The sequence below is a fragment of the Oncorhynchus masou genome, unplaced genomic scaffold, assembly GCF_036934945.1.
Source record: "Oncorhynchus masou masou isolate Uvic2021 unplaced genomic scaffold, UVic_Omas_1.1 unplaced_scaffold_1410, whole genome shotgun sequence".
Classification (NCBI taxonomy): domain Eukaryota; kingdom Metazoa; phylum Chordata; class Actinopteri; order Salmoniformes; family Salmonidae; genus Oncorhynchus; species Oncorhynchus masou.
Genome location: NW_027004040.1, coordinates 103,296 through 120,673, shown reverse-complemented (window position 1 = coordinate 120,673; position 17,378 = coordinate 103,296). Strand labels below are relative to the sequence as shown.

The 17,378-nt window shown below is 49.6% G+C and overlaps 1 protein-coding gene across 2 annotated transcripts in view; it reads right to left on the bottom strand.

Annotated features, from left to right (window-relative positions):
• LOC135530745 (E3 ubiquitin-protein ligase RBBP6-like) overlaps positions 1 to 17,378 on the bottom strand; it is a 75,173-nt gene that overhangs the window by 23,533 nt on the left and 34,262 nt on the right. For both annotated transcript variants that reach the window (XM_064958945.1, XM_064958946.1), the window contains exons 9-16: positions 16,992 to 17,095; positions 12,385 to 12,599; positions 12,178 to 12,282; positions 11,419 to 11,488; positions 10,565 to 10,625; positions 9,227 to 9,275; positions 8,753 to 9,100; positions 5,815 to 5,934 (exon numbers count right to left, since the gene is read on the bottom strand). In XM_064958945.1, the coding sequence (XP_064815017.1) occupies positions 5,815 to 5,934; positions 8,753 to 9,100; positions 9,227 to 9,275; positions 10,565 to 10,625; positions 11,419 to 11,488; positions 12,178 to 12,282; positions 12,385 to 12,599; positions 16,992 to 17,095 (1,072 nt within the window). The remainder of the gene's footprint in view (positions 1 to 5,814; positions 5,935 to 8,752; positions 9,101 to 9,226; positions 9,276 to 10,564; positions 10,626 to 11,418; positions 11,489 to 12,177; positions 12,283 to 12,384; positions 12,600 to 16,991; positions 17,096 to 17,378) is intronic.

Here is a 17,378-nt window from a genome sequence, read left to right as displayed (position 1 = left end):
CAGTATTATATGAGTATTATACCTGGAATAAGACTGTCCTCTCCTTCAGTATTATATGAGTATTATACCTGGAATAAGAGTCTCCTCTCCTTCTGTATTATATGAGTATTATACCTGGAATAAGAGAGTCTCCTCTCCTTCAGTATTATATGAGTATTATACCTGGAATAAGACTGTCCTCTCCTTCTGTATGAGTATTATACCTGGAATAAGAGAGTCTCCTCTCCTTCAGTATTATATGAGTATTATACCTGGAATAAGACTGTCCTCTCCTTCTGTATGAGTATTATACCTGGAATAAGACTGTCCTCTCCTTCTGTATTATATGAGTATTATACCTGGAATAAGAGTCTCCTCTCATTCAGTATTATATGAGTATTATACCTGGAATAAGAGTCTCTCCTCTCCTTCTGTATGAGTATTATACCTGGAATAAGAGTCTCCTCTCCTTTTGTATTATATGAGTATTATACCTGGAATAAGAGTCTCCTCTCCTTCTGTATTATATGAGTATTATACCTGGAATAAGAGTCTCCTCTCATTCAGTATTATATGAGTATTATACCTGGAATAAGAGTCTCTCCTCTCCTTCTGTATGAGTATTATACCTGGAATAAGAGTCTCCTCTCCTTTTGTATTATATGAGTATTATACCTGGAATAAGAGTCTCCTCTCATTCAGTATTATATGAGTATTATACCTGGAATAAGAGTCTCCTTTCCTTCTGTATTATATGAGTATTATACCTGGAATAAGAGTCTCCTCTCATTCAGTATTATATGAGTATTATACCTGGAATAAGAGTCTCCTCTCCTTCAGTATTATATGAGTATTATACCTGGAATAAGAGAGTCTCCTCTCTTTCTGTATGAGTATTATACATGGAATAAGAGTCTCCTCTCCTTCTGTATGAGTATTATACCTGGAATAAGAGAGTCTCCTCTCCTTCTGTATTGTATTGTATGTATGAGTGTATGTATTGTATGACCAGGTGGCGAATCGCATCTCTGCATGTCTGGCAGACATATCAGTGTGGATGACGGATCACCACCTCAAGCTGAACCTCGGCAAGACGGAGCTGCTCTTCCTCCCGGGGAAGGACTGCCCGTTCCATGATCTCGCCATCACGGTTGACAACTCCATTGTGTCCTCCTCCCAGAGCGCTAAGAACCTTGGCGTGATCCTGGACAACACCCTGTCGTTCTCAACCAACATCATGGCGGTGGCCCGTTCCTGTAGGTTCATGCTCTACAACATCCGCAGAGTACGACCCTGCCTCACACAGGAAGCGGCGCAGGTCCTAATCCAGGCACTTGTCATCTCCCGTCTGGATTACTGCAACTCGCTGTTGGCTGGGCTCCCTGCCTGTGCCATTAAACCCCTACAACTCATCCAGAACGCCGCAGCCCGTCTGGTGTTCAACCTTCCCAAGTTCTCTCACGTCACCCCGCTCCTCCGCTCTCTCCACTGGCTTCCAGTTGAAGCTCGCATCCGCTACAAGACCATGGTGCTTGCCTACGGAGCTGTGAGGGGAACGGCACCGCAGTACCTCCAGGCTCTGATCAGGCCCTACACCCAAGCAAGGGCACTGCGTTCATCCACCTCTGGCCTGCTCGCCTCCCTACCATTGAGGAAGTACAGTTCCCGCTCAGCCCAGTCAAAACTGTTCGCTGCTCTGGCCCCCAATGGTGGAACAAACTCCCTCACGACGCCAGGACAGCGGAGTCAATCACCACCTTCCGGAGACACCTGAAACCCCACCTCTTCAAGGAATACCTAGGATAGGATAAGTAATCCTTCTCACCACCCCCCTTAATGATTTAGATGCACTATTGTAAAGTGGCTGTTCCACTGGATGTCAGAAGGTGAATTCACCAATTTGTAAGTCGCTCTGGATAAGAGCGTCTGCTAAATGACTTAAATGTAAATGTAAATGAGTATTATACATGGAATAAGAGAGTCTCCTCTCCTTCTGTATGAGTATTATACATGGAATAAGAGAGTCTCCTTTCCTTCTGTATGAGTATTATACCTGGAATAAGAGTCTCCTCTCATTCAGTATTATATGAGTATTATACCTGGAATAAGAGTCTCTCCTCTCCTTCTGTATGAGTATTATACCTGGAATAAGAGTCTCCTCTCCTTTTGTATTATATGAGTATTATACCTGGAATAAGAGTCTCCTCTCATTCAGTATTATATGAGTATTATACCTGGAATAAGAGTCTCCTTTCCTTCTGTATTATATGAGTATTATACCTGGAATAAGAGTCTCCTCTCATTCAGTATTATATGAGTATTATACCTGGAATAAGAGTCTCCTCTCCTTCAGTATTATATGAGTATTATACCTGGAATAAGAGAGTCTCCTCTCCTTCTGTATGAGTATTATACCTGGAATAAGAGAGTCTCCTCTCCTTCTGTATTGTATTGTATGTATGAGTGTATGTATTGTATGACCAGGTGGCGAATCGCATCTCTGCATGTCTGGCAGACATATCAGTGTGGATGACGGATCACCACCTCAAGCTGAACCTCGGCAAGACGGAGCTGCTCTTCCTCCCGGGGAAGGACTGCCCGTTCCATGATCTCGCCATCACGGTTGACAACTCCATTGTGTCCTCCTCCCAGAGCGCTAAGAACCTTGGCGTGATCCTGGACAACACCCTGTCGTTCTCAACCAACATCATGGCGGTGGCCCGTTCCTGTAGGTTCATGCTCTACAACATCCGCAGAGTACGACCCTGCCTCACACAGGAAGCGGCGCAGGTCCTAATCCAGGCACTTGTCATCTCCCGTCTGGATTACTGCAACTCGCTGTTGGCTGGGCTCCCTGCCTGTGCCATTAAACCCCTACAACTCATCCAGAACGCCGCAGCCCGTCTGGTGTTCAACCTTCCCAAGTTCTCTCACGTCACCCCGCTCCTCCGCTCTCTCCACTGGCTTCCAGTTGAAGCTCGCATCCGCTACAAGACCATGGTGCTTGCCTACGGAGCTGTGAGGGGAACGGCACCGCAGTACCTCCAGGCTCTGATCAGGCCCTACACCCAAGCAAGGGCACTGCGTTCATCCACCTCTGGCCTGCTCGCCTCCCTACCATTGAGGAAGTACAGTTCCCGCTCAGCCCAGTCAAAACTGTTCGCTGCTCTGGCCCCCCAATGGTGGAACAAACTCCCTCACGACGCCAGGACAGCGGAGTCAATCACCACCTTCCGGAGACACCTGAAACCCCACCTCTTCAAGGAATACCTAGGATAGGATAAGTAATCCTTCTCACCACCCCCCTTAATGATTTAGATGCACTATTGTAAAGTGGCTGTTCCACTGGATGTCAGAAGGTGAATTCACCAATTTGTAAGTCGCTCTGGATAAGAGCGTCTGCTAAATGACTTAAATGTAAATGTAAATGAGTATTATACATGGAATAAGAGAGTCTCCTCTCCTTCTGTATGAGTATTATACATGGAATAAGAGAGTCTCCTTTCCTTCTGTATGAGTATTATACCTGGAATAAGAGTCTCCTCTCATTCAGTATTATATGAGTATTATACCTGGAATAAGAGTCTCCTTTCCTTCTGTATTATATGAGTATTATACCTGGAATAAGAGTCTCCTCTCATTCAGTATTATATGAGTATTATACCTGGAATAAGAGTCTCCTCTCCTTCAGTATTATATGAGTATTATACCTGGAATAAGAGAGTCTCCTCTCCTTCTGTATGAGTATTATACCTGGAATAAGAGAGTCTCCTCTCCTTCTGTATTGTATTGTATGTATGAGTGTATGTATTGTATGACCAGGTGGCGAATCGCATCTCTGCATGTCTGGCAGACATATCAGTGTGGATGACGGATCACCACCTCAAGCTGAACCTCGGCAAGACGGAGCTGCTCTTCCTCCCGGGGAAGGACTGCCCGTTCCATGATCTCGCCATCACGGTTGACAACTCCATTGTGTCCTCCTCCCAGAGCGCTAAGAACCTTGGCGTGATCCTGGACAACACCCTGTCGTTCTCAACCAACATCATGGCGGTGGCCCGTTCCTGTAGGTTCATGCTCTACAACATCCGCAGAGTACGACCCTGCCTCACACAGGAAGCGGCGCAGGTCCTAATCCAGGCACTTGTCATCTCCCGTCTGGATTACTGCAACTCGCTGTTGGCTGGGCTCCCTGCCTGTGCCATTAAACCCCTACAACTCATCCAGAACGCCGCAGCCCGTCTGGTGTTCAACCTTCCCAAGTTCTCTCACGTCACCCCGCTCCTCCGCTCTCTCCACTGGCTTCCAGTTGAAGCTCGCATCCGCTACAAGACCATGGTGCTTGCCTACGGAGCTGTGAGGGGAACGGCACCGCAGTACCTCCAGGCTCTGATCAGGCCCTACACCCAAGCAAGGGCACTGCGTTCATCCACCTCTGGCCTGCTCGCCTCCCTACCATTGAGGAAGTACAGTTCCCGCTCAGCCCAGTCAAAACTGTTCGCTGCTCTGGCCCCCCAATGGTGGAACAAACTCCCTCACGACGCCAGGACAGCGGAGTCAATCACCACCTTCCGGAGACACCTGAAACCCCACCTCTTCAAGGAATACCTAGGATAGGATAAGTAATCCTTCTCACCACCCCCCCCCTTAATGATTTAGATGCACTATTGTAAAGTGGCTGTTCCACTGGATGTCAGAAGGTGAATTCACCAATTTGTAAGTCGCTCTGGATAAGAGCGTCTGCTAAATGACTTAAATGTAAATGTAAATGAGTATTATACATGGAATAAGAGAGTCTCCTCTCCTTCTGTATGAGTATTATACATGGAATAAGAGAGTCTCCTTTCCTTCTGTATGAGTATTATACCTGGAATAAGAGAGTCTCCTCTCCTTCTGTATTGTATGAGTATTATACATGGAATAAGAGAGTCTCCTCTCCTTCTGTATGAGTATTATACATGGAATAAGAGTCTCCTCTCCTTCTGTATGAGTATTATACCTGGAATAAGAGAGTCTCCTCTCCTTCTGTATGAGTATTATACCTGGAATAAGAGAGTCTCCTCTCCTTCTGTATTGTATGAGTATTATACATGGAATAAGAGAGTCTCCTCTCCTTCTGTATGAGTATTATACCTGGAATAAGAGAGTCTCCTCTCCTTCTGTATGAGTATTATACCTGGAATAAGAGAGTCTCCTCTCCTTCTGTATGAGTATTATACATGGAATAAGAGAGTCTCCTCTCCTTCTGTATGAGTATTATACATGGAATAAGAGAGTCTCCTCTCCTTCTGTATGAGTATTATACATGGAATAAGAGAGTCTCCTCTCCTTCTGTATGAGTATTATACCTGGAATAAGAGAGTCTCCTCTCCTTCTGTATGAGTATTATACCTGGAATAAGAGAGTCTCCTCTCCTTCTGTATGAGTATTATACCTGGAATAAGAGTCTCCTCTCCTTCTGTATGAGTATTATACCTGGAATAAGAGAGTCTCCTCTCCTTCTGTATTGTATGAGTATTATACATGGAATAAGAGAGTCTCCTCTCCTTCTGTATGAGTATTATACCTGGAATAAGAGTCTCCTCTCCTTCTGTATTGTATGAGTATTATACATGGAATAAGAGAGTCTCCTCTCCTTCTGTAATGAGTATTATACCTGGAATAAGAGTCTCCTCTCCTTCAGTATTATATGAGTATTATACCTGGAATAAGACTGTCCTCTCCTTCAGTATTATTTGAGTATTATACCTGGAATAAGAGTCTCCTCTCCTTCAGTATTATATGAGTATTATACCTGGAGTAAGAGTCTCCTCTCCTTCTGTATGAGTATTATACCTGGAATAAGAGCGTCGTCTCTCCTTCTGGATCTTTCTGTACTCCAGCAGCTCCTTGGCAAAGTCGTTGGTGAACTCATCCAGCTTGGACTTTTCCCGGTTACCGTAGCGACAGTCGGAGCTGGGGGACGACAGGAGGAGGAAGATATTTGGACAACGGTAGGAGAAGTAAGACGAGAGAAGCAACACCGTAAAAAGCTGAACAAGGTTTTCCGGCGTAGTTTAAATGATAAACTAAGAGGCGGATGGAAAACAGACTTGACCTGAGACTAACAGTCGAGCAGCACGCGGGCACCAGCCCCATTCGCTCACACAATACATATTAGCAGAGTAGAATGACATCGCACACAGGTGTCAAAACTCAACTCCTCAGAACGACAGTCAGACAGTCCTGACAGATCAACTCCTCGGTCAGTCCATCAGAACAACAGTCAGTCCATCAGAACCACAGTCATAATGACAGTCAGTCCATCAGAACAACAGTCATAATGACAGTCAGTCCATCAGAACAACAGTCAGAATGACAGTCAGTCCATCAGAACAACAGTCTGAATGACAGTCAGTCCATCAGAACAACAGTCTGAATGACAGTCAGTCCATCAGAACAACAGTCAGAATGACAGTCAGTCCATCAGAACAACAGTCATAATGACAGTCAGTCCATCAGAACGACAGTCAGAATGAGACAGTCAGTCCATCAGAACGACAGTCATAATGACAGTCAGTCCATCAGAACGACAGCCAGAATGACAGTCAGTCCATCAGAACGACAGCCAGAATGACAGTCAGTCCATCAGAACAACAGTCGGAATGACAGTCAGTCCATCAGAACAACAGTCAGAATGACAGTCAGTCCATCAGAACGACAGTCAGAATGACAGTCAGTCCATCAGTGACAGTCAGAATGACAGTCAGTCCATCAGAACAACAGTCAGAATGACAGTCAGTCCATCAGAACGACAGTCATAATGACAGTCAGTCCATCAGAACAACAGTCGGAATGACAGTCAGTCCATCAGTGACAGTCAGAATGACAGTCAGTCCATCAGAACAACAGTCAGAATGACAGTCAGTCCATCAGAACAACAGTCAGAATGACAGTCAGTCCATCAGAACAACAGTCAGAATGACAGTCAGTCCATCAGAACGACAGTCAGAATGAGACAGTCAGTCCATCAGAACAACAGTCAGAATGACAGTCGGTCCATCAGAACAACAGTCAGAATGACAGTCAGTCCATCAGAACGACAGTCTGAATGACAGTCAGTCCATCAGAACAACAGTCAGAATGACAGTCAGTCCATCAGAACGACAGTCTGAATGACAGTCAGTCCATCAGAACGACAGTCTGAATGACAGTCAGTCCATCAGAACAACAGTCAGAATGACAGTCAGTCCATCAGAACAACAGTCAGAATGACAGTCAGTCCATCAGAACAACAGTCAGAATGACAGTCAGTCCATCAGTGACAGTCATAATGAGACAGTCAGTCCATCAGAACAACAGTCATAATGACAGTCAGTCCATCAGAACAACAGTCGGAATGACAGTCGGTCCATCAGAACAACAGTCATAATGAGACAGTCAGTCCATCAGAACAACAGTCAGAATGACAGTCAGTCCATCAGAACAACAGTCATAATGACAGTCAGTCCATCAGAACAACAGTCAGAATGTGACAGTCAGTCCATCAGAACAACAGTCAGAATGACAAGCAGTCCATCAGAACAACAGTCATAATGACAGTCAGTCCATCAGAACAACAGTCATAATGACAGTCAGTCCATCAGAACAACAGTCATAATGACAGTCAGTCCATCAGAACAACAGTCATAATGACAGTCGGTCCATCAGAACAACAGTCGGAATGACAGTCGGTCCATCAGAACAACAGTCATAATGAGACAGTCAGTCCATCAGAACAACAGTCATAATGACAGTCAGTCCATCAGAACAACAGTCATAATGACAGTCAGTCCATCAGAACAACAGTCATAATGACAGTCAGTCCATCAGAACAACAGTCATAATGACAGTCAGTCCATCAGAACAACAGTCATAATGACAGTCAGTCCATCAGAACAACAGTCTGAATGACAGTCAGTCCATCAGAACAACAGTCAGAATGACAGTCAGTCCATCAGAACAACAGTCAGAATGACAGTCAGTCCATCAGAACAACAGTCAGAATGACAGTCAGTCCATCAGAACAACAGTCAGAATGACAGTCAGTCCATCAGAACAACAGTCAGAATGACAGTCAGTCCATCAGAACAACAGTCAGAATGACAGTCAGTCCATCAGAACAACAGTCAGAATGACAGTCAGTCCATCAGAACAACAGTCAGAATGACAGTCAGTCCATCAGAACAACAGTCAGAATGACAGTCAGTCCATCAGAACAACAGTCATAATGACAGTCAGTCCATCAGTGACAGTCAGTCCATCAGAACAACAGTCAGAACGACAGTCAGTCCATCAGTGACAGTCAGTCCATCAGAACAACAGTCAGAATGACAGTCAGTCCATCAGAACAACAGTCAGAATGACAGTCAGTCCATCAGAACAACAGTCATAATGACAGTCAGTCCATCAGTGACAGTCAGTCCATCAGAACAACAGTCAGAACGACAGTCAGTCCATCAGTGACAGTCGGTCCATCAGAACAACAGTCAGAATGACAGTCAGTCCATCAGAACAACAGTCTGAATGACAGTCGGTCCATCAGAACAACAGTCAGAATGAGACAGTCGGTCCATCAGTGACAGTCATTCCATCAGAACAACAGTCTGAATGACAGTCAGTCCATCGGAATGACAGTTAGGATGAGACAGTCCTGACCTGACAGATCAACTCCTCAGTCAGTCCATCAGAACAACAGTCTGAATGACAGTCAGTCTATCGGAATGACAGTTAGAATGACAGTCAGTTTACTCACTTATCCTTTAGCCTCTTCTGTTGTCTGTAGAACTCATCCTTGGACAGGAAGGAAGAGGAGGGGATTGGCTTCCCGATGAGGGGGGGCTGGGTGTTGGGGGGCGCCCAGGGGGGGTTGGTGACTCCTGGGGTAGGGGGGTAGCCAGGAGGGGGCAGGGAGTAGCTGGAGGGGGGCTGTTGCCCCGGGGGGAAGTGGGGAGGGGGGTAGTGGGGGGGTATGACACCTGGGGGATGGGGAAGAGGAGAGGAGAAAATGGAGGGAGGGTTGTAGAGAAGGGGTGGCACGTTGGTGGGCGGAGGCTGGGAGGGAGGGGCGCGGTCGCTATGGTTCCTCCCACGACCAGAGGGGCTGGAGAGTGAGAGAGACAGGAACAGGACGTGACATCACTAGTCAGGTGTGTCAAATGTTAAAACTTCATAACAGAGGCAAAAGATCACTGAGCCAGTCAGTTAGCACCCAGATAAACACACACACCTGTACCTGTCCCAATGGGATGGTCCTTCAGAAAGTCTGGGAGGAGGACCTGTTTTAGGAAGACAACAGCACCGTTAAATACTACAGCGTCAGTTGGAGGAGGAGGTCTCTGGGGGGTGGGGGGGTTTACCTGTCCTCTGCAGGGAGTGACCGTCAGACTGGGGTTGGGATAGTGGGGGGGTTACCTGTCCTCTGCAGGGAGTGACCGTCAGACTGGGGTTGGGGTATTGGAGGGGGGGTTACCTGTCCTCTGCAGGGAGTGACCGTCAGACTGGGGTTGGGGGTTGGGGTAGTGGAGGGGGGTTACCTGTCCTCTGCAGGGAGTGACTGTCAGACTGGGGTAGGGGGTTGGGGTAGTGGGGGGTTACCTGTCCTCTGCAGGGAGTGACTGTCAGACTGGGGTTGGGGTATTGGAGGGGGGTGGTGGTTACCTGTCCTCTGCAGGGAGTGACCGTCAGACTGGGGTTGGGGGTTGGGGTAGTGGGGGGGTTACCTGTCCTCTGCAGGGAGTGACTGTCAGACTGGGGTTGGGGGTTGGGGTAGTGGGGGGGGGGGGGGTTACCTGTCCTCTGCAGGGAGTGACTGTCAGACTGGGGTTGGGGTAGTGGGGGGTTACCTGTCCTCTGCAGGGAGTGACCGTCAGACTGGGGTAGGGGGTTGGGGTAGTGGGGGGGGGGGTGGTGGTTACCTGTCCTCTGCAGGGAGTGACCGTCAGACTGGGGTTGGGGTAGTGGGGGGTTACCTGTCCTCTGCAGGGAGTGACTGTCAGACTGGGGTTGGGGTATTGGAGGGGGGTTACCTGTCCTCTGCAGGGAGTGACCGTCAGACTGGGGTTGGGGTATTGGAGGGGGGGGGTTACCTGTCCTCTGCAGGGAGTGACCGTCAGACTGGGGTTGGGGTAGTGGAGGGGGGGTTTACCTGTCCTCTGCAGGGAGTGACTGTCAGACTGGGGTTGGGGTAGTGGGGGGGGGGGGTTACCTGTCCTCTGCAGGGAGTGACCGTCAGACTGGGGTAGGGGGTTGGGGTAGTGGGGGGGTACCTGTCCTCTGCAGGGAGTGACCGTCAGACTGGGGTTGGGGTATTGGAGGGGGGGGTTACCTGTCCTCTGCAGGGAGTGACCGTCAGACTGGGGTGGGGGGTTGGGGTAGTGGGGGGGGGGTTACCTGTTCCCTGCAGGGAGTGACCGTCAGACTGGGGTAGGGGGTTGGGGTAGTGGGGGGTTACCTGTCCTCTGCAGGGAGTGACCGTCAGACTGGGGTTGGGGTAGTGGGGGGGGGTTACCTGTCCTCTGCAGGGAGTGACCGTCAGACTGGGGTTGGGGTAGTGGGGGGGGGTTACCTGTCCTCTGCAGGGAGTGACCGTCAGACTGGGGTTGGCTCATCACTGGAACATGGTATTCCTATAGACAACAACAACACACAGACACTCTGGTAGCAACAACAACGTAACAACACACAGACCTGATCTATTTGGAAGGTGTGTGTGTGTGTGTGTGTGTGTGTGTGTGTGTGTGTGTGTGTGTGTGTGTGTGTGTGTTCACCTTGGTCATGGGGGGAGAGGGGGTCGGCTGAGACCACCACAGACCTGATCTATTTGGAAGGTGTGTGTGTGTGTGTGTTCACCTTGGTCATGGGGGCGAGAGGGGGGTCGGCTGAGACCACCACAGACCTGATCTATTTGGAAGGTGTGTGTGTGTGTGTGTGTGTTCACCTTGGTCATGGGGGCGAGAGGGGGGTCGGCTGAGACCACCACAGACCTGATCTATGTGTGTGTGTGTGTGTGTGTGTGTGTGTGTTCACCTTGGTCATGGGGGCGAGAGGGGGGTCGGCTGAGACCACCACAGACCTGATCTATGTGTGTGTGTGTGTGTGTGTGTGTGTGTGTGTGTGTGTGTGTGTGTTCACCTTGGTCATGGGGGCGAGAGGGGGGTCGGCTGAGACCACCACAGACCTGATCTATGTGTGTGTGTGTGTGTGTGTGTGTGTGTGTGTGTGTGTGTGTTCACCTTGGTCATGGGGGCGAGAGGGGGGTCGGCTGAGACCACCACAGACCTGATCTATGTGTGTGTGTGTGTGTGTGTGTGTGTGTTCACCTTGGTCATGGGGGCGAGAGGGGGGTCGGCTGAGACCACCACAGACCTGATCTATTTGGAAGGTGTGTGTGTGTGTGTGTGTGTGTGTGTGTGTGTTCACCTTGGTCATGGGGGCGAGAGGGGGGTCGGCTGAGACCACCACAGACTGAACTCCTCCACTCTCTGGCTCTCTGGAAAAACAGACATGTATCATCGTTACTGAACCTCAACCTGACAGACACCTCTGTTCACTGGCTGTGTCTATGAGAGGGGAAGAGAGACAGAGAGACAGAGAGAGAGACAGAGAGAGAGAGAGAGAGAGAGAGAGAGAGACACAGAGAGAGAGAGAGACAGAGAGAGAGAGAGAGACAGAGAGAGAGAGAGAGAGACACAGAGAGAGAGAGAGAGACACAGAGAGAGAGAGAGAGACACAGAGAGAGAGAGAGACAGAGAGAGACACAGAGACAGAGAGACACAGAGAGAGACACAGAGAGAGAGACACAGAGAGAGACACAGAGAGAGACACAGAGAGAGACACAGAGAGAGAGACACAGAGAGAGACACAGAGAGAGACACAGAGAGAGAGACACAGAGAGAGAGACACAGAGAGAGAGACACAGAGAGAGAGACACAGAGAGAGAGACACAGAGAGAGAGACACAGAGAGAGAGACACAGAGAGAGACACAGAGAGAGACACAGAGAGAGGAGACAGAGAGAGACAGAGTGAGAGAGAGAGACAAAGAGAGAGACACAGAGAGAGGAGAGAGAGAGAGAGAGAGAGAGACAGACACAGAGAGAGACACAGAGAGACAGAGTGAGAGACAGAGTGAGAGACAGAGTGAGAGACAGAGTGAGAGACAGAGTGAGAGAGAATCTTACTTTAGCATAAGCGTGTTGTTGTGATTGGTTGGGTGCTGGGGGGAGGGGCCCGTTGAGTTATAGGAGGAGCCAGCAGCCATGTGGGAGGAGTTATGGTTCCCGACTCTAGGGTGAAAATAACACAACGAGATGTGTGAGGAAAATCTCACCCAGACACCTGGTTGTTTATTGAGCATTTGACACTAGTGACAACTACATTCATCTTACCTGAGGGGCGGGCCAACCTGCTGCTGAGCCAATGGTGGCGTGTCTAAGGCTGGAGGGCGGGGCATGAGAGGGTCCTGCTGGCTCCTGATAGGCTGGAGCGGGCACTGAGGGCGGGACTGAGGCTGAAGAGGAGGGGTAGGGACGACGGCGGGCTGGGCTCCTCTCGTCATCATGCGTTTGGTGTAACCGGTCTCATTCTTAAAGTTGTTTACCGCCTGAGAGGAGAGGAGGGGAGGGGAGAGGGGAGGAGGGGAGAGGAGGGGAGGGGAGGGGAGGGGAGGGGAGGATCATTTAAAAAGTTCCCTCAATCTAAACACAATACAGCATAATGACATCACAATACCCCATAATGACATCACAATACCCTATAATGACATCACAATACCCCATAATGACAAGGTGAAAACAGGTTTTTAGAAATGTTAGCAAATGTATTACCAGTAAAAAACAGAAATACCTTATTTACATAATTATTCAAACCCTTTGCTATGAGACTTGAAATTGAACTCAGGTGCTTCCTGTTTCCATTGATCATCCTTGAGATGTTTCTACAACTTGATTAGAGTCCACTTATGGTAAATTCAGTTGATTGGACATGATTTAGAAAGGCACACACCTGTCCATATAAGGTCCCACAGTTGACAGTGCACGTCAGAGCAAAAACCAAGCCATGAGGTTGAAGGAATTGTCCGTAGAGATCCGAGACAGTATTGTGTCGAGGCACAGATCTGGACAAGGGTACCAAAACATTTCTGCGGCATTGAAGGTTCCCAAGAACACAGTGGCCTCCATCATTCATTCTCAAATGGAAGAAGTTTGGAACCAAACTGGCCAAACAAGATTCTCTGGTCTGATGAAACCAAGATTGAACTCTTTGGCCTGAATTCCAACCGTCACGTCTGGAGGAAACCTGGCACCATATGTACGGTGAAGCATGGTGGTGGCAGCATCATGCTGTGGGGATGTTTTTCAGAAGACGGGACTGGGAGACTAATCAGGATTACGGGTAAGATGAACAGAGCAAAGTACAGAGAGATCCTTGGTGAAAACCTGTTCCAGAGCCCTCAGGACCTCAGTCTGGGGCGAAGGTTCACCTTCCAACAGGACAACGACCCTAAGCACACAGCCAAGACAACGCAGGACTGGCTTCGGGACAAGTCTCTGAATGTCCTTGAGTGGCCCAGTCAGAGCCTGGACTTGAACCCGATCGAACATCTCTGGAGAGACCTGAAAATAGCTGTGCAGCGACGCTCCCAATCCAACCTGACAGAGCGTGAGAGGATCTGCAGAGAAGAATGGGAGAAACTCCCCAAATACAGGTGTGCCAAGCTTGTAGCGTCAAACCCAAGAAGACTCGAGGCTGTAATCGCTGCCAAAGGTGCTTCAACAAAGTACTGAGTAAAGGGTCTGAATACTCATGTCAATGTGATATTTCTGTTTTTAAGCTTTGTCATTATGGGGTATAGTGATGTCATTGTGGGGTGTTGTGATGTCATTGTGGGGTGTTGTGATGTCATTGTGGGGTGTTGTGATGTCATTGTGGGGTGTTGTGATGTCATTGTGGGGTGTTGTGATGTCATTGTGGGGTGTTGTGATGTCATTGTGGGGTGTTGTGATGTCATTATGGGGTGTTGTGATGTCATTATGGGGTGTTGTGATGTCATTATGGGGTATTGTGTGTAGATTGATGTGGGGGGGAAAAATAATATTGAATCCATTTTACTGTAAAACGTAACAAAAAACGATCTAATCCGTTTTAGAATAAGGCTGTAACGTAACAAAATGTGGAAAAAGTCAAGGGGTCTGAATACTTTCTGAAGACACTTGTATAACAGGCCAGTCTACCAGACCCCAACCCACCACACTCCGTGATGTCAGAGCAGGTACACACCTACAGCTAGGACACCTGACACCTGTATAACAGGCCAGTCTACCAGACCCCCAACCCACCACACTCCGTGATGTCAGAGCAGGTACACACCTACAGCTAGGACACCTGACACCTGTATAACAGGCCAGTCTACCAGACCCCAACCCACCACACTCCGTGATGTCAGAGCAGGTACACACCTACAGCTAGGACACCTGACACCTGTATAACAGGCCAGTCTACCAGACCCCCAACCCACCACACTCCGTGATGTCAGAGCAGGTACACACCTACAGCTAGGACACCTGTATAACAGGCCAGTCTACCAGACCCCAACCCACCACACTCCGTGATGTCAGAGCAGGTACACACCTACAGCTAGGACACCTGTATAACAGGCCAGTCTACCAGACCCCCAACCCACCACACTCCGTGATGTCAGAGCAGGTACACACCTACAGCTAGGACACCTGACACCTGTATAACAGGCCAGTCTACCAGACCCCAACCCACCACACTCCGTGATGTCAGAGCAGGTACACACCTACAGCTAGGACACCTGACACCTGTATAACAGGCCAGTCTACCAGACCCCCAACCCACCACACTCCGTGATGTCAGAGCAGGTACACACCTACAGCTAGGACACCTGGCACCTGTATAACAGGCCAGTCTACCAGACCCCCAACCCACCACACTCCGTGATGTCAGAGCAGGTACACACCTACAGCTAGGACACCTGACACCTGTATAACAGGCCAGTCTACCAGACCCCAACCCACCACACTCCGTGATGTCAGAGCAGGTACACACCTACAGCTAGGACACCTGACACCTGTATAACAGGCCAGTCTACCAGACCCCCAACCCACCACACTCCGTGATGTCAGAGCAGGTACACACCTACAGCTAGGACACCTGTATAACAGGCCAGTCTACCAGACCCCCAACCCACCACACTCCGTGATGTCAGAGCAGGTACACACCTACAGCTAGGACACCTGACACCTGTATAACAGGCCAGTCTACCAGACCCCCAACCCACCACACTCCGTGATGTCAGAGCAGGTACACACCTACAGCTAGGACACCTGTATAACAGGCCAGTCTACCAGACCCCAACCCACCACACTCCGTGATGTCAGAGCAGGTACACACCTACAGCTAGGACACCTGTATAACAGGCCAGTCTACCAGACCCCAACCCACCACACTCCGTGATGTCAGAGCAGGTACACACCTACAGCTAGGACACCTGACACCTGTATAACAGGCCAGTCTACCAGACCCCCAACCCACCACACTCCGTGATGTCAGAGCAGGTACGCACCTACAGCTAGGACACCTGTATAACAGGCCAGTCTACCAGACCCCCAACCCACCACACTCCGTGATGTCAGAGCAGGTACACACCTACAGCTAGGACACCTGTATAACAGGCCAGTCTACCAGACCCCCAACCCACCACCCTCCGTGATGTCAGAGCAGGTACACACCTACAGCTAGGACACCTGACACCTGTATAACAGGCCAGTCTACCAGACCCCCAACCCACCACACTCCGTGATGTCAGAGCAGGTACACACCTACAGCTAGGACACCTGACACCTGTATAACAGGCCAGTCTACCAGACCCCCAACCCACCACACTCCGTGATGTCAGAGCAGGTACACACCTACAGCTAGGACACCTGTATAACAGGCCAGTCTACCAGACCCCCAACCCACCACACTCCGTGATGTCAGAGCAGGTACACACCTACAGCTAGGACACCTGTATAACAGGCCAGTCTACCAGACCCCCAACCCACCACACTCCGTGATGTCAGAGCAGGTACACACCTACAGCTAGGACACCTGTATAACAGGCCAGTCTACCAGACCCCCAACCCACCACACTCCGTGATGTCAGAGCAGGTACACACCTACAGCTAGGACACCTGACACCTGTATAACAGGCCAGTCTACCAGACCCCCAACCCACCACACTCCGTGATGTCAGAGCAGGTACACACCTACAGCGAGGACACCTGTATAACAGGCCAGTCTACCAGACCCCAACCCACCACACTCCGTGATGTCAGAGCAGGTACACACCTACAGCGAGGACACCTGTATAACAGGCCAGTCTACCAGACCCCCAACCCACCACACTCCGTGATGTCAGAGCAGGTACACACCTACAGCTAGGACACCTGACACCTGTATAACAGGCCAGTCTACCAGACCCCCAACCCACCACACTCCGTGATGTCAGAGCAGGTACGCACCTACAGCTAGGACACCTGACACCTGTATAACAGGCCAGTCTACCAGACCCCCAACCCACCACACTCTGTGATGTCAGAGCAGGTACACACCTACAGCTAGGACACCTGACACCTGTATAACAGGCCAGTCTACCAGACCCCCAACCCACCACACTCCGTGATGTCAGAGCAGGTACACACCTACAGCTAGGACACCTGACACCTGTATAACAGGCCAGTCTACCAGACCCCCAACCCACCACACTCCGTGATGTCAGAGCAGGTACACACCTACAGCTAGGACACCTGACACCTGTATAACAGGCCAGTCTACCAGACCCCCAACCCACCACACTCCGTGATGTCAGAGCAGGTACACACCTACAGCGAGGACACCTGGCACCTGTTTATTATAGAACACATTGCATACACCTTACCTCACTAAATAAAGGCCAGGGTTGAGTAGGCGGAGCCTGAGAGAGTTTTACCTGGCGCAGGAACTTATTGGCTATGAGCGCGTCAGGGGAGACATTCGATTGGCTACAGGTGGGACACACATGTTCCTCTGACTCCAGCAGAGACGTACGGATACCTGAGGAGAGGAGACAGCATCAGTCACTATGGATACCTGAGGAGAGGAGACAGCATCAGTCACTATGGATACCTGAGGAGAGGAGACAGCATCAGTCACTATGGATACCTGAGGAGAGGAGACAGCATCAGTCACTATGGATACCTGAGGAGAGGAGACAGCATCAGTCACTATGGATACCTGAGGAGAGGAGAGGAGACAGCATCAGTCACTATGGATACCTGAGGAGAGGAGACAGCATCGGTCACTACGGATACCTGAGGAGAGGAGACAGCATCAGTCA